Source organism: Papaver somniferum, chromosome 5 (assembly GCF_003573695.1).
Source record: "Papaver somniferum cultivar HN1 chromosome 5, ASM357369v1, whole genome shotgun sequence".
In the NCBI taxonomy this organism is placed as follows: domain Eukaryota; kingdom Viridiplantae; phylum Streptophyta; class Magnoliopsida; order Ranunculales; family Papaveraceae; genus Papaver; species Papaver somniferum.
The window spans coordinates 267,028-284,663 of record NC_039362.1 but is presented as its reverse complement, the minus strand read 5'-3'; the positions used below and the strand labels follow the sequence as shown (position 1 = coordinate 284,663).

Sequence of the window (17,636 nt, the reverse complement as noted above, 5' to 3'; positions counted from 1 at the left end):
CAGGTCTAGATCTATCTTATGTTCAATCACCCAAAAAGGTAATCGGTTAAGATTAAGCCAACAACACCTTTAATCCCAAAGGAACCGTGTTGATTCCGATCTACTTCAACTAATCAATCTAATCTACCATAAGGATAAACCGATTATTAATTGGATCCTCTTTTCCCAAACAAGTATTGTGCACACCAAAGATTAAAACCCAAGACAGATTGTAAAGCCCGTCCCAAATTTAAGGGTATTTGTGTCATTTTACTCTTGAGGGTAAAATAGTCTTTTTACATGAAAAGGGTATTTCGGTAATTATATATTAATCATTGGAAATGGGCCATAAAATGATTATAACGTTCATTAGTTTTTGTTTTTTTTAGGGCCTAAGATAAAGTGGGCCTTGTAGTACTGTTAAGATAAACGGACCAAGGAGTTTAGGTTGAATTATTGTTTGTTTTAGGTTTAGGATACTACACAGATATATAACACACGAATAAGAAAGAAGTAGCGGCCGCAGCTTTCCTTTTTTTTTTTTTTAATTTTGTTATCTTCTATCGTTTCACCCCGGCTGTGAACGATTGATACAAAATTGTTAGCAGAGAACATAAGTTAGTAGTTAATAGGATATTGGGAACAGAGATCGTCTGATAAGTGTCTTATAGTTCCTTTTGGGATTGCGATTTGAGGTAGGCGCAACACAATCAAAAACTCTTTTTATTTATGATTTTGTTAATTTAATTTATATTTACAAGTTCTTTTTATGATGTTATTGATGATGATGTGAGTATGAATATGATTGTCGGGCTGCGGTCCATTGTTTTTCTTAAAAATACTTTTGATGGGATACGAGATATCTTTGGGAACGGTTTGTTTCCCTAAACCCACGTGGGGTTCCATGGGACGAGCGGATTTGATTGATTTGATTGTTCTTATGGATGTGGTGTTTCCATGTGTTTGTGATGCTAATAATCATGTTAGTTGTTTTAAAAAGAATTGAAAATGTTTGATAAAATATTTTGTTGCTTCTTTTCCTACTGGGTGTCACAACTCACGTCGTTTAATGACAAAAAATTCCAGATTTTATGACACCACAAGGAGCCAATGGCGGAAAAGCGTAGAGATCGATTTTGGCGTCATTATTAGTAGTTTGCATAGGATTTATGATTGGGAATTGTAATAAAATATCATCAACTCTTTTAGATGATTTATTTAGTTATTTATTGATTATTAAAACTTTTGATATTATTGGGTTAATGTATAACCAATGAAAATAATGTTTTGTTTAGACCACTCTATTTGATTGAATAATGGAAATTTCTGAATCATGTCTGTTTGACTGTCTATAATAATTAGTAGATAATACTTTTTTTGTTTCATCTTTTCTTGGTATATGTAAAACTCTTTCAATATGTACGTATAAAAATTTTAGAATTTTCTGAGTTCCAGAAGTATTTTTTATCAGTTGTTTTTCACTGTACAAAACTCAGACGTTTTCTGTCAGATTCAGCTTAACTGAAGTTTTTCTATTTTTAAAATATTCTACGTCATGTTTTAGTCTTTGGTGTCTTCTATAAACTTGAATATGGTCCTTTTATATTTTCATCATGGTAGATCAAAGCTAATTTGACGTTGTGAATGAATTGATATGATTTTTGAAAAACGAACCATCACTGTTTTACATTTCTGTAGTACATGTCAACTACTCGTTTGACTATGGTCAAAAGGTCTTTAAGATAAACTAAAAATTATATAAATTTTATGATTGGAAATATGATAAGTTAGAATTCATAATGTATAACCATAATAATTTATGGATTCGTATTGAACTCAGTAAAATTCCTTGAGTTATCTGGTGTCTGTTTCTATTTTATGACTCCTCCTTAAAAACGTAACTCTTTTGGATTAAATATGGAACTTTTAACGGTGAAATTAATTTTTATTATAAAGTATAGTTCTTTAGGGTTTATATAAATTAAAAATCACGTCAATCTAACGGTTAGATTTTCTTAAAAGAGTTTTTATGTGTTCGTTGCAACAGAATTTCTGAATTGAACATAAATAAAGATTAGACAAAGAATTAGTCGTTTGGACTTGGGCCAAGTGTGGAAGCCAGGGCCTGTTATTAAAGGTAGCATTTTGGATTTTGGGTTTGGATTTGTTGGAATCCAGGCCCAAAATTTGGGGTTTTAGACAGATCTTCAATATCTTCTTCGTCTTCAAATCTTCTTAAATCTTCAATAAAAACCTGCACACAATAACTTGAATCTCTTGTGATCAATCACGCACAAAACCGAGTCTGTTAACAATGGATTATCAGAAGATCGTCTTTAAAACTAACAACAGTCTAAAGATCCATGTCGAAGCTCTGAACTAGTTTTAGTGAATCTTATATCAGAAGAGAAGATTCTCAAGCATAAACAAACTAGGTGCAATCAGATTTCAACCTCCGTTAGTCGATCAAATCAATCGAAAAAAAAGATAAAACGCAATTATCTAGTTTCCCACCAATGGGTCGTGCTAGAGCTTCTCAATCCCAAAGAAAACTTTAAAACGAGCGGCCGTAAGAGATTTCACCTAATTAGATTACTCTCCTCTCCGATAGGCGGCTACACCAGTAACAATGACAAAAGAGGAAGTCAAATTGTTACGAAGGATTAGTTTGCTAGAAAGGCAAAATTCGTGTATATATAGACATGGAAGTTTGGACACCAAGGAATTTCCAAAACCGAAAATATTCTCAAGATATTCAAAAATGCACAGATTCGGTTTTCATAATTCTTGGAAATGCTCTGTCCAAAAATATAATCGAAATCTCTTGGAAAATCTAATTAGTAAATGCACATTACTAATTCTCAATACTTTCCATCCAAGATAAATTAATAACCTTAATAAAAATATTCTGAACTTACATATGTTTCGATTCTGGGATTCTCTTACATTTATCCTTTAAGGAATATCTTTGAACAATTATATAAATAAACATTCTCAGCACGTGTTCAAAGTTTGTCGACATCTTTACTTTGTAAGTTCTCTTTCACACTTACAATCTTGAAACCGATTTGCCACACTTCCAAACAAGTTTAGAATTGGTTCATCTGACTTTCAAGAACTATGTGATTGATCAAACCATCATTCAATCACAATCATGAGTTTGTGGTTCTACCAAAACAAGTTTTGGTTCTACCTCCATGTGAGTACTACGCATAGTCACACTAGCTTACCAAAGATATGGTTGACTAGGTATTAGGATCAGTTCCCCATATATATATGGTATCTAACTTATATGTGTTGCACCCCTTCACAGGATCGGTTACCCTTTCTACGGTAAACGTGTTGCATCCCATACAAAGATCGTTTCTCTCTTGCACTGCACCCTTATTAGGATCGGTTCCCTTAACCCCTTACAAGGATCGGTTCCCCTTACACCCCTTACTAGAATTGGTTCCCTTCACCCCTTACAAGGATCGGTTCCCCTATTCCATTTGGCAGTTGCATCCGATCGTACCAAGGTGATTACTTAAGATTGGTTTTACTAATAAAAGTTCTACCAATACAAAAGTCAAGACTTTGTGAATAGTTCTACCAAGAACACAACAAGTTGTGAGCGGTTACTTTATCACACATATTGTTTGTTAATAAGATAAGCAATGAATAACAAAACCAATAACTCCTGGCAATTTCCTTTTCGGTTCACAAAACAAGTTTATGAACTTACTTCCTTATAACACATTTAAACATTGTTCCCTAGGATGAAATCCTCACCTTATACCCATACATAATCATAATATCATTCAAATGATTATGACGATGTCTTATCTACAAATTTTAATGGTTAAGCAATAAACCTCGTATTGTATTCCTTAATACTATATCTATCTAGAGTTCAAATATGCTTCGCAATTATGTTTTAAATATGCACGACTTGAAAGATACGATAGGGAATGAAACAGTTCAAGTCAAATATCACTAACCTCAAGTGGAAGGATGATTATTGTTGTAGCTCCTCGCTTATTCACATCTTCAAGACTTTGCAATACTTGTAATGTCTCACATCCTAATGCTTTCAAGCTAACCTATACGAAGTATAACTCTAGTACATAATCAAGCGACTCCTAACATGAGTTTTGGTTCACTAAAATATGACAACCAAACTTGACATACCAATGCTTCACTAGAAAAATGGAGTTTACACTTTATTTATGTCTTATCGAATTAAGCGGTTGTTCTGGAACAATCGGTTGAACCCACCAAGCGTTGGTATGTCAAGTTTGGTTGTCATATTTTAGTGAAGCAAAACTCATGTTAAGAGTCGCTTGATTATGTACTAGAGTTAAACTTCGTATAGGTTAGCTTTAAAGTATTAGGATATGAGACATTACAAGTATTTTGAAGTCTTGAAGATGTGAAGAAGCAAGGAGATACAATGACAACAATCATCCTTGTACTTGAGGTTAGTGATATTTGACTTGAACTGTTTCATTCCCTAACGTATCTTTCAAGTCGTGCATATTGAAAACCTAACTGCGAAGCATATTTGAACTCTAGATAGACATAGTATTAAGGAATACAATACGAGGTTTATTGCTTAACCATTAAACTTTGTATATAAGACATCGCCATAATCATTTGAATGCTATTCTTATTAAGTATATGTATAAGGTGAGGATTTCATCCTAAGGAACAATGTTTACATGTGTTCTAAGGAAGTAAGTTCATAAACTTGTTTTTGGACCGAAAAAGAAATTTCCAGGAGTTATTGGTTTTGTTATTCATTGCATATATTATGAACAACCAATATGTGTGATAGAATATACACTACACCAAAACCAGGATTTTCTCACAGTGCATATTATCACAGATTTTTTTCCAGTTACAGATACATCTGTGACAGGTCTTCTAACTAGTTTAACTGTGAACATTTTTTTAAAGCGTGACAGTATTAGTAACGTAGTTAAGTAATAATAATATTTGTTGGCAAAAAAATTTGAAAACAACAGTTACCATCCAAATACTAATTCCACCCAATTTTTTTCAATATAAAAAACCAACCCAAAATTTTACCACTATTTGGATTTCTTTTATCACTACCATACAACCAATTAAACAAGAGGAGGGATCCCCTCACACTTTTATTATCACACTATCTCACACGTTAGGCGTCATTTTTGCGAATTAAGACCAAACCATAACATATTTGAAGCTAATATTTTGAGGATATGTTCCTCATACCAAGTTATACAAGCCTACCAAAAATGAGTGTATTCTGAAACGTATAACATCATCATCTACTACTTTGAAAATGAACCGTTGAAAATCTGCTGATTTCTAGCCGTCAAAATTAAGACCACGTCGAAATTTGAAAAAAACAGTTACCAACTTTTAAGTATATTATGGTTAGGACCTAAATAACATACCTAGATCAGATCGGTTCCGATGAAGCTTCATAAATGTTATAGTAGCCAGAAGCTGAAGGCTTCCTTTTCTCCATAAATGGATTCTTTTATAGAATTGTTGTTACTCACTTAAGGTAATAAATTTGATATTTGCAGGAAGATATGTGGTGTATTGGTTGGTATAGTGGAATGCAATTGGGAAGGATACGTTTTTCTGGGAGGTATTGATTTAATGTGCAAACTAGGGAACTTATTAGTGATATGAATTTCATAATTTCATGGAAATTTTCTTTGGGAACTGTTTAATAGGGATTGAAGGTTGGTATACAAAAACTTAAGCTAGAAAAAAAAATTAATCAATTTTTAAACCCATTCAATTAGATCTTCGGCTGGTCGAAAACAATGTTTTATTAATTTATCATTATATTCACGGAACTATTATTCTTCAGCTACATTACCATGATGAATTCATGAGAAGTATGTTATAGCAGTAAGTATAGGAAATGCCAAACACTCGTATGCAACATGGGTTTGATTCATCTTGTAGAGTTCTGATGCAAACCATAATCAGAGTTATATCTTTATTTTTAGTATTACTAAAGTTGAATAATTGTAATATGCTTAACTTTCAAATTTTATTGAATTTGTCAGGCTAGAGGTAACAGAAGAATATTAGACCGATGAACATGCAGTGGACGAGATTGAGGTGGAGTTAGAGTTAATATAAGATATTGAAAGACGGGTTTTCATCTTATTTGAATTTGCACAGAAGTCATGAGAACTTGGGGAGGATTTAAGTTGCTGAATCCTCGGGTTAGACTATAATTCTATGTGTTGGAACTCAAAATCAAAGGAGAAATTGGATTCAAGTTAATAATCCAGCAAAGTGTAAGTTAACTTTTGGATTTCAGTAATTATAGTTAAACTATAGTTCTTCTCATTTGGTATTGAGGTGAATGCTAGTATATCACAATGATATAGTAAAAGTGAAGTCGTAGTGTGTGTTTAATTTTGTGTGGAATGAAAGAATGAATCATAGTATTGTGATTTCTGGAAATCCAGCAACACACCCAAATGGTAGTCAAGTAGATCTAAGACATAATGAATACAAGAACTTAAGTTTTATTTATTGATTCCAAGCGAAATACAAGTTACTCTCGTGCGTTACAAGGAAACCCTAATTTACTCTTTAAGCCTAGACCTTACCCTCTCCAAAAGATCTCTCTCTTTACAGTGTCCCCAGGACTCTATTTATAGGCCTAAGCTACCCTAGTGGTATACAGCTCACTTTATCTCGCCGAAGTTACTTTATGCCTCACCTGGAGCATATTCCATAAAGTTTTCCCCCCACCTTTCGCTAACTTCACGTGGGCCTGTCGGGACACCTGTCTTATTTTATCTACTTCGTGGGGTTAGATATTCGACCAAGCCAAGTTATCTTTCCCGTGGTTACTTCGGATGGGTGTCTTAGGTGAAACCCCTCAGTCTTTTCGCAGCTTGCATTCCCTGGGCGAGTTAATTCGTCCTGACCTTTTACTTCGTTGTTAGGAAAATGATGTTGACTCCTGACTTGATTTGACAAGTCCATGACAAAGAATCTCGGGGTTTTGAAATAAGATCTTTTCACCAGATTCTCGCATCTTCCCTATGACCACGTGTCGATTCGTATTTCGGTACCTACATTATGCCTTTTCTTATTCTGCTCGATCATAAAGAGATGAGAATAAGAACCTTCTGGAGTTTAATAACTGCCTCTCTTGCCTCTCTTTGTTTTCCACGTGGTCATCTTCTCCTCGTAACCGTCGCTCACCGGTTCGTGTCCCTGAGTCACAGGTTATTTTGACCGGCTGTCTCGTATAAATACCCTAACCTCTCATTTATCTACAACTTTAGCTTCTTCTTCTTTTCCCTCTCGTTTTCTATAAGCTTTGCTCATCTTTAATGGATCCCACAAAAGTTCCTCCTCCAACCACATCCTGGACTTATGAAGACTTTAAAACCGATCTTAACAAGGTAGGAATCACCTTATCTCCCGCAATTGATTCCTCCGTTACTCCTCCTATCACCGCTACCAAATGGATAGAGTTAAATTATCGGTGGATTCAGGCTGAAACCTGGAATTCAACGAGGATGATCATCACCACTGGTCATTTGAGAGCAGGACTTTGTTTCCCCCTGTACGATCTCAAGAACCCTCTATTTCTGGAGATTTTGGCTTGCCTCCGCTCCGGTGTTTATCAATTTAGTGGGAACACTATTTGTTTGGCTAACAAATTTGTTCGGAGATCCAATGGCCTTCCTTCCCAGATTCCGGAGTTAGGTTCGGACTTTCCCTCTGCGGATTACCACATTGAGTCCTTCTTTGCAATTTACTACAGCCAGTTTTTAGCCTCAAGAGCGTATCAAGAGTGGAGCGTGAAGCTTACTCGCAAGACTTTGACTGATCCATCCCAGGCACTTCTTTTGGATGTTGATCCTACCGGCGAGAAGAGGAATAGGTACCTTCGCTTCTCTAACGACGAAAACTAGATGATGTATCCCCTAGTTGTCGAAGGTCCCTTCGTGTGGGGTTTGGAAGACCGGTCCTCTTCCCAAGCACGCCCATCTCGCCACATATGAACTGGGTCGGCTAAATTGGTCCAAAATGCCCCATGGGGTCATCACTACACCATATCCTGGTTTTAGCGACGCTTCATTTTCGGTGGTGCGCAAAAGATAAAGAAGTTGTACAATTAACAACATTAATATCCGTTGCACACCAAATTATCCGTTGCACAATTAACAACGTTAATATCGTTCATTAGTGGTACAGCGTATTCTAACGTGTACAACCATAGTACATCGTGTGGTTTTTCTGTAATACACAATTTTTTTATGGGCTATTAGGCTATTTTTTATTATTATTATTTTCGGTATTTTTTTCCTTAAATTTTTTTGCAAAATTAAAATTACTCTCTTTCTTTTCTATTTTTTTTTTTCATCGAAAGCTTTCTCTCTTTTAGCCGAGAGCGAACAGAAAAGCTTTTCACTTCTTCAATCTCCAACAAATCTGCAGTATACCCCATCTTCAATAGATTTTAGGTTTCAACAAGAAATCCATCATCTAATGAAAACCCATCATTAAGAAATCTCGATCTACAAATCCATCATCTAATCAAACCCTATCTTCAGTAAGGTTTGCCTGAAATCTAAGAATCAAATCATTCAAGTCTGATATTAACTGATTTTTTGGATTATCATCAGGTATAAACTTTGTGCTTAATTTTGTTTTCATCTGAAATCTTTTGATAGAATTAGGGTTTTTAATTTTGACCTAACTAGATAGTATCTGAAATTTCGAGACAAGGGTTCTTTGCTATTTACTGTTATTCCATCTCTCTGCTTGATTTATTTTGTATGTTTTATATTCTTAATGTTCCTATTTGATTGTTGTCCTGTGTGCAAGTTAATGAATCTAATGAAGTGTAAAATTACTTAAGTGGTTGTAACTTAACCATATCAGCAGAGATTGATTGTTGCTGGTAAACAGTTAATTGGAAGATGGGCGTACCCTTGCTGATTACAACATCCAAATGGGATCAACCCTTCATTTGATCTTGAGGCTTAGGGGAGGAACCATGATCAAGGTTAAGACACTTACTGGTAAAGAAATTGAAATTGATATTGAACCAACTGACACCATTGATATAATCAAGGAGCGTGTTGAGGAGAAGGAAGGCATCCCTCCTGTTCAGCAGAGGTATTTTATTTCTCAATAAATATCTGATTTGTTATATGTTTCTATGCTCCCTCCCTCGCAATAGTTTATAAAATTGCCCCGTGTTACTTCAAATATGCAGCTTTTTTGCTTATAGGTCAGAACTACCGATTTTGCTTGTGCTCTAATATCCCTATATATGAAAGAATATCTGCTGCTGCTTAGGGCGTCCTCCGGTTAGCTGAAGGCTAGGTTGTGAAAGTTGAATAAAGAAAACTCGTAGCCTGTGGATGTTTAGCTAATTATCTTATTTCTTTGAGTGTAAAAAATGTTGTGTGAGGCGTTTCAAACTAATCTTCTGCGTCATCTGTTGCTTCTGTGAATCCATATTGCTAAGTTTAGTGTCTCATTGGTATTCTGAAATTGGTTTGCAGGCTTATCTGTGCTGGAAAACAACTTGCTGATGACAAAACTGCCAAAGACTACAACATCGAGGGGGGTTGTGTTCTTCATTTGGTCCTCGCCTTGAGGGGTGGTCTTTAAGGCTTTTATTTTTCACATGGGAATGATATATAATGTGTCTAATACGAATAATAACAGCTCCGTTACATGTTCATAGACCCTGAAAGGGACATCAATCTTTGAGTGTTCAATCACTCATACCTTGGGGGGGAGTCTCTCTAGAAACTGATTTAGGGTCTTATATAAATTGACATCTCAGAAATTCATTGCTCTGTATTAATCAGATGTCCCGTCAAAGTTAGTTAAAGTGGAAACTCCACATTCCAATTATGGTGGTGGTATGGTGCCAGGTCCAGCTGGTATTGGGTATCCTCCACGGTTGCATTTGGTGCAATGCAGCCTATGTATACATCCTTAACACCCTTTTGCATGTTATTCATGTCTCTCTTCTCTCTTCTAATATGTGTTTCTTTTGCTGGTCGTGAAGAGTTATTCTTTGGGACCCTCCTGAATGCACAAATGGGTAGTCTAAATCATGATAGTCTTTTAATGCTCTGTTAGCTTGAGTATTGGGAAAATGGCTGGAAAAACTTTTTCCAATAGTTATTACATTCCTTCACATCATCTGCACTGGATAAGGTCACGGCAATATTTATATGTTTGCTTAGAAATGGTTGTTCTTCTAGGATCTTTTTCACTTAATTAGCAGCTAATTAGAAACTCTTTTATGTTTGTAATAATATGTACTCAGAATTCCCATAGGACTGGAGAAGCCAATTACTTAATTATTATTCTCAAGGCTTTTGTTATAAGTGTTCATGAACTTCATACTAGTGGTCCGTGAATGGCTGATGTAGCATTTGTGCTCGTGCAAAAGCAAACAAGAACCTCCGTTACAGTGAAACACATTTACTCCATTTCCATCTTTGCTGATTATTTTAAATAGCTGTGAAACATATCTTATTAATAGTCTGATTTGTTTGCTGCAGTTACAACTCCGCAATGGCAGTGCCGCCTCCAGGTTGGCCGCTATGATGGTTACATCTTCATAATTTTATTATGTCAATTATTTGCTCGAGTTCTCAAATTCTCTAGTTACTAGGGTCGCATTGGTAAGATTCTGTCCCTTGTAATAATACTTTGTTACTTTTGATTACAGACTCAGAAGATCAGTCTTGAGTACATGGATGTTGAAGGTGTTAAGAAGCTTAACAAGAACAAGAAGTTGGTCAAGAAGCTTGCAAGAACAAGAAGTTCCATGTTTTTCTATCCTCAGAAGCTGTTATCAAGCAGATTCCCCGTCTTCTTGGACCTGGTCTTAACAAGGCAGGGATGTTTTTCTATCAAGAACTTTGTTATATGCCCTCCTTAAATCTGCATAGTATGATTTTCAACATAATTTTCTATGATCTGCCATCTCTGGGAGTATATCTTTGGATGCTAACATTTGATTTCCTTTGATCTGGTGGGTATTTATAGTTTTGTACTTTTCCTTTAAAAGCCAACTATGTTTATGTTGTTTGATTTATTCTTCTAAAATTTTATCATCTACCTCTTTGGTTTTATGTACAGATTGGTGCTAAAAGAAAAAATATGCTTTTTCAGGGATGCATTTTCAGGATTTGATCCAAAAATTGTTGCCAATCTTAATGAGAGACAAATCACATCAATCAGTACTGAGTACGGGATAAAATTAAGCAGGTTCTGAGGAGCTGTCGGTAACTCTTAACCGAATTCTTGAGGTAATTTACCACAATTCCACCGTACGCGTACAGTTACTCCTTCTAGGTTGAAGTTTGTTCAATTTCCCTTCGAAATATGAACCATGAATTTTGTTTTATGTATGTATACTGGCATCCTCTAGCTATGAAATCGTATTGATATATATATATCATTAGTCTTTGTATAATCCTAAAAGCATGCAAATCATTAACTACTTCTAGTGGCACGTGGATTCTTTCCTCTCTACTCCAGTAACAGGCAGCTTCTCTTTCATTGAGAAATCATTTTCTTGTTTATCCCTACAACGGCCATTTTATGAAAAGTCTTTTCATAATTCTTAGGTATACTACTCAACTGTTATGCTTGTGAAAGTTAGGATCGTTGTTCTGCTAAAATTGAAGGAGACCCTCTAAAAATTGACTCAACTGATGTTGTTGGCCATTTCCAGAAGGTACCGACGTCTCTATTATCCATTAAAAGTCCAAAATCTCTGAAGTCAAGTGAATGGAGTTTAATTTGAGAACTGTTTTCCATGCAGTCTCTTACTTCCATTGAAAAATGCTGCATTTGTTCGATAGCCGTGGGAATGATCCTTGAGATCATCGTTATTTTTCCCTTCTTGTTCTGTTAATTGTAGGAATACCCATAGCTGTGCCCACAGTTTTATCCGTTACGCTTGCAATTGGCTCTCATTGCCTGTAACAGCAGGTACATAACTTCAAGTAAATTGTTTTAAGGGATTCCCCGATTGTGTGTAATGTTGTTCATCTCCATTTGTTGTATATCAAGGATGCTATTACAAAACAGACGACTGTGGTAGAAGAAATGGCTGGAATGGATATCCTCTGCAGTGATAAAACTGGAACCCTGAGTCGCCTCACTGTCGATCGAAGCCTTTTTTTGGTACACATGGGCTAGATAACAAATTTTTGTCAGAAACTTGGAGATGTTCTTGTCAAATCATGTTTCCATGACATGCATCCTTTGTAGGTTTTTAGCAAAAATATAGACCGACACACTGTTGTGCTGCTTGCAGCTAGAGCCTTAAGGCTTGAAAATCGAGACGCCATCGACACGGCCATTATTAACATGGTCGCTGACCCAAAGGAGGTGAGGAATAGAAACAAAATCTAAGACAAACTGGAATATTTTTTCCCCTGCTAGCTAAGGAAGTTTTGTGTTTTCATTTCTTGCTTCAGGCACACGGAAACATCACACTGGTTCATTTTATACCGTTCAATCCTGTAGAAAAGCGGACATCCATTACGTACATCGATTCCGAAGGAAACTGGCATAGGGCTAATTCACCGGTAAGTTTTTCCTTTTCCTCGATTTTCCCTCTATTGTCCCTACGCCCCTCTTAACACCCTTGTTTTTTGCCTTAGTATTCTTTCCCTCCTCCTGGTATGATAAAGGATCGTTCCAAGAAGCCGCCTCCCGCACAGGTCTGCGTCTTGTGAATTACATTTCTTATTTTCTTATGCAAACTTCTAATCCTTTGTTTCGCAGAAGGGAGAATCTCAAGATGCAACGGGTCCTGCTGCAAATACAAGGAAGCGTGACCGTTCAAAAGTTTCTTCCACTTCTATCCAGCTTCGTTTCTCAATAGTGGAAATTGAAATAAAACAGTCCGCCAGAAACACACTTAAAACGTTGAAAAAGGACTGTTTCCGGGAGCTCCAACTTTGTAGTCTTATTTCCCAAACTGACTGTTTCTGAGATTCTTTAAATTTTTCAAATAACGACTATAATTGGCAGCCTTCATAACTGATAAAAGCAGCCGTTTTGCTGGATTATATTTTACAAAAAAAAAAATGAAATTAATTCAGCTGAATTAAAAACTGATTCAGCTGAATCGACTGGAACCATCTATAAATATGAAACTAAACTCAAATATGACAAACAAAAGATTGAATTAGCATTTTATTAAAAACAGAATCTGTTGTACAAATTAAAAAAACCAGAATCACTCATGATCCAAATCTGAATCTTTTTCAGACAAAACTACCAAGGCAACTTGACCTAAAAAGTATAACACCGCGTATGGTAATATGAATCTTCTATTTTCAGATTGTTGCTAAGGACGACGTTCTGAGTTTCAACAATTTTTTTCTAAAATACTCCATGGTTTAATAGTAACATTTTACACGCAACACCTTGAACATGCCAAGAGCTATCAACTGCAAATGCCATGTAAGAGCCTCCACTTGTTTTTCAACATTATCCTTCGCTTCTTCAAGTGCACCAGTTTCTCTTGCAGCCTGCAAAACATTGAGTTGATAAAACTCAGTTACATGATTCACATGCTCATGCCAATAGTAATAAGAAATGATGAGCATCCAGATGTCCCAACCACCCATGATCAGATATACATAAATTATCAAAACTATGGAGCTTCTCAACTAACATAGAAATATCATGAGATAGGAGACGGTAGGAGACCTAGTTAAATTATGAAAAAGAAATCCTACAAAAACACAACGAAAAGTTGTAAGCAATTACCAGTCCTTGCTGATGTTTATCTTTGTAAAAAGACCAAAACCTAAGCTCCATGACATTGCTAGGGTTGTCAACATTTTCAGAGTTAAGGATTTCATGTCGACATATGCAAGCAAAAAAGTTCTTCATCTCATCTGCAATCAACAGTTAAATTCAACAACATAAGTTAAAATAATATGATCATCTTAAGGCATACAAATGTAATATGTGTCATATCATGCAAAACAGATAGGTGTGATTAGATTCTGGAATATAAAAAAAAAGTATAAAAACAGTAGAAATGCGAAGGACTTCAGATGTATATGAATTAAAAATATGATATATGCCATATCATACCAAACAGATAGGTGTGACTAGATTCTGGAATATAAAAAAAAAGTATGAAAACAGTAGATATGCAAAAGAGAAATGAAATCCCCATTCGATCTACAAATCAATTGCTTGTACTATCCACTTGTATATCAATCACTAAGGTTGCACGCAGTACTTCACAATGACAAAAGCTATCAGGACTACGGACATGTCACACCATAGAAAATCAAAAGAATAAGTTTCATAGTGACAGCTGGAGCTGGTGGACCTACTGGTACTCATCTTTGTCGGCAATTGCTAGCATTCTAATCAAAATGTCACACCTATTTCATATAGAACTTCAATACAGAACTAACGGACTCATGTTCTTGTTACAATCTTCCTAAAAACTGTTTCAATTATTATGCCAGTCCAAAAATACATACTCTTTAATTTCCTTGTATGTCTTCTGCCTCAAGCAAGGAGCAAACTCAACCAATCATAATCACCCACTTCAAACCTACAAGATAAACAAGGCGTCAGCTTTCAAGGAATAGGCAAAAGATGGGAAAATAAGATATTTTATTTCTTATTCAGAAAAATAGATCAGATAAGTGTTGCCAGGAAAAAAAGGGAAAAAAAATCAGGTTCAATCCACGGTATCGATTAACATCCAGAATCACATTTGTCCACAAGAAAATCTTAAAGTGTTTCATTTTAAGGAAATTTAATGATGTGAGCCACCTTTTCATTGATGCAGGGGTAGCCTAACTTCATCATCCATACTTCCCTAAAACCCCATGATTGCCCAACTTATAATGTGACTGCTAGATACGAGCACTAAGGTCAGGATAAACTAAGGTCCACAAAGCATGAGATAAATTTGAACCAGAAACCCAAGTTGTTCAAACACTCTACAATTCACAACAGATGGCAAAACAAAAAACGCTTATAAAAAATGTGATGCTTAAGCATAAGCTATAACAAATGTGTCCTAAGACATAATCCACTTTGAAGAAAGTGTAATCTTTCCATCAAGATCCTTACTGAATTTCGCCTATGCATGATATAAAGCAATCAAGTCTGATATCTAGTAATAATACATCATCAGGATGAAGAGATGCATTTTGTGCACTGACAAGACTAATAACCTGCAATAATTCACAACTCGAGCACCAAAAAAAAAGAAACTAACCATGATAATCTCAAGGGTATGTCTTACGCGAAACTAGTCATTGAGTGCCAGCTCCTCGGCATTTGGATAGCCAGCTTTTACCACCAACTGTACAGTTACTTCATAATCTTCATCCTTAGTATAATAAGCTCCAAGTGCACTTGCAAAGCAATCTCTGGAGATATTCTGCCACCACCATATCTAGTACCACCACCGCATCACCACAATAAGCTACAAACAGAACTGATGAGAACTGAAAGTGATATATAAGCTTCATTATTTGTGGAAATCTATTGGAAACACAAATAATGAAGCTTATGTATCCTCCCATTGTTTAAATATCCAGTGTAGTAACCAGCACCCCGTTCCAAACCCCTGAAAAATAAACCAAGATTCTTCAATTCAAATTAGTAAACAAAATAAAACTCAAAACTCTAACTTCACTTGTTGATGCTCAAGTAAAAATAAGAATAAATCCATCAAGAGAAATCAAATTGGGAAAACACTATCAATTAATTGGGGAAAAAACAAATCTGACATAGATCTTCTCAGTATACAATTTCTCGAGCAAAATTTTTGTCCCTTCTCTCCAGAGCCACATCCCACATGTCCATACCGATGTGCTTCAGCGGAAAAATTAACAAAATCAATTTACAAATCAGTTAACGTGCTTCAAAATTAACGTGCTTCAAATTTTTTTTTGGAAAATTAGGATTTCCATTATGTGTTTCTTACCCTGAAATTAGCTGTTTGTAGATGAAATACTGAGAATTACCCATACCACGAAAAGAAATCCAACACCAGTTAGGGTTTTCATTTTGTGCTCTTTTTTAACTTCTTCAAATGGTTAAAAAACAACACAAGTTATTGATTAATTGACGACCTTGAATAGATCTGGTGAATTGAACGATTATTAGGGAAAAGTTTGGGTTTCTAGAGAGATGAGAGGTCATGAGGAGGTTGAGTATGGAGTTTATTTAATGATGAACACAGTTCATCAGAAAATGAGGTTTTCCGTTCCTCTGGTTTTCTGGAGGAGATAGAGTAGATGAAGAAAAGGTTCAATTTCTCTTGTTATTGTACTGTTTCACCATTATTGTTGAAGAGTGGGGATTCAATTTATAGTTTCCACCCAGCCTTCTTCATCCGCACAGGTTCATCCGGACAAATCTAAGGATCCCGCATATCTTCCTGATATGAAATTTCTACGAGACATCTTCGTGGTGCTTCGTTCAATTCCATCTGCGATATCCGAAGCTACAAAATCCCAGGCTTCCTTTAACTCTGACACTTTCTTAAATGCTGACCAGGATTTTATCTTGAACACTTCTTTGAATCTCTCCATACAACAACATTTTTCTTTAATGAATCTGGTGAGCTTGACCATTAACTTGATTCTTTTCTCTTTATTTAATTATTGCTACCTTGTTTATCTTGTAGTTGTTTTTGATTCTCAGGGTTATAATCACAACATGGCCCATCTTGTGGAGCTCCTCGAGAGTCGGAACCATATTTCCCAAAAGAACGCTCGCATCCTGCAGTTGGAGTCACAGCTCGCCGAAGAAAGGAAGGCCTCCTCTGCGCTTCCTCGTACGCTTTTCTTTCTTTAATTGTTTGATTTCTTTTCGTTCCGCCGGATAGCCTGTGTATTCAACTTTTTTGTCTTCGAATCTGAACAAAAGCTTAAAGATAAAGTCTATCACCTTCAAGAAGATGTTCGTGGTCTAAACGAAGATCTTGACCAAATGATAAAAGACGCCACTTTAGTTGCAAAGAAGCTTCGCCGAAATGGATGAGAAGGTCAGGGTTGTCAATGAGGTCTGTGACTCTGCGAATATTCCCCGTGTTTCTTTGGAGCTTGAAGTTTTTTCTGACGATGAACCTGAACTGATGCCTAATGAACCGCATCCTTCTTACGACGAGGGTACAAAATCCGATGCAGCTGCAGAATCTGACGGACATGATGAAGCTGATGATGATTAGGAAACATAGTCCTGTACTCTTCGTTTTTTCCATCTCTTATGTATATAAACTTCAATCCTAAATGTATTTTTTTTATTTTGTCTACGAGATTAGTCTTTTCTTGTCAAGTATATACTTGTGCTCTGATTATATGCATTTGTCTTTGATCCTTTGCCTCTTGCCCCCTTCTTGGCTGCCTTATCTCATGGATCTAGGTTTTGCCTTTAGCGCTTCGTGATCTCGTGAGGATAATGCCAAGGAGAACACAAAATATAAAAGTATATACTTGCCTCTTGTTTTTATTGTGCATTATCCGATAATAGACGAGATTACGCGGATTATGCCCTTCCTAACTTTGCCTCTTGTATGTTATGAGGATGCTTATTTTTTGCCATTTCGTTCGCTTGCTTATGAGTTCTTAACGCGCCTCCTAGTTAGGGTCTTATTG

General features: G+C 35.9%; 1 protein-coding gene and 1 long non-coding RNA gene across 22 annotated transcripts; one reads left to right on the top strand and one right to left on the bottom strand.

Moving 5' to 3' along the window:
• The first annotated feature begins 8,362 nt into the window (after positions 1 to 8,362).
• LOC113280840 (ATPase 6, plasma membrane-type-like) lies at positions 8,363 to 13,055 on the top strand. Of its 21 annotated transcripts, none has more exons than XR_003325772.1 (12): positions 8,363 to 8,624; positions 8,911 to 9,120; positions 9,513 to 10,561; positions 10,700 to 11,005; positions 11,146 to 11,282; positions 11,515 to 11,603; positions 11,711 to 11,713; positions 11,801 to 11,970; positions 12,052 to 12,372; positions 12,462 to 12,572; positions 12,648 to 12,707; positions 12,772 to 13,055. XR_003325772.1 is itself a non-coding variant. In XM_026529414.1 (10 exons), the coding sequence occupies exons 6-10, from the start codon at positions 12,088 to 12,090 to the stop codon at positions 12,979 to 12,981; spliced, it is 579 nt and encodes a 192-aa protein (XP_026385199.1). In that variant the 5' UTR covers positions 8,364 to 8,624; positions 8,911 to 9,120; positions 9,513 to 10,561; positions 10,700 to 11,005; positions 11,146 to 11,282; positions 12,052 to 12,087; the 3' UTR covers positions 12,982 to 13,055. The 21 variants fall into 21 exon arrangements, 2 of the variants coding, with proteins under 2 accessions (XP_026385199.1, XP_026385201.1); XR_003325773.1 differs by having other exon boundaries at positions 11,484 to 11,603; XR_003325775.1 differs by lacking the exon at positions 11,515 to 11,603 and having other exon boundaries at positions 8,364 to 8,624; positions 11,604 to 11,713; positions 12,052 to 12,165; positions 12,299 to 12,372.
• Positions 13,056 to 13,158: 103 nt separating this feature from the next.
• Positions 13,159 to 16,915, bottom strand: LOC113280842. Its single transcript, XR_003325781.1, has 6 exons — positions 15,962 to 16,915; positions 15,765 to 15,849; positions 15,248 to 15,601; positions 14,499 to 14,572; positions 13,765 to 13,895; positions 13,159 to 13,523 (listed from the first exon to the last, which is right to left on the bottom strand). It is a non-coding gene; the product is annotated as an uncharacterized LOC113280842 (long non-coding RNA).
• Between the last annotated feature and the right edge of the window lie 721 nt (positions 16,916 to 17,636).

Bases quoted from the DNA above. Each gene is read 5' to 3' on its own strand.
- LOC113280840 (XM_026529414.1), top strand. From the start codon at position 12,088: ATGGCTGGAATGGATATCCTCTGCAGTGATAAAACTGGAACCCTGAGT. The intron at 12,373-12,461 runs GTGAGGAATAGA...TTCTTGCTTCAG, and splicing joins TGGTCGCTGACCCAAAGGAG to GCACACGGAAACATCACACT. The intron at 12,708-12,771 runs GTCTGCGTCTTG...TTTGTTTCGCAG, and splicing joins AGAAGCCGCCTCCCGCACAG to AAGGGAGAATCTCAAGATGC.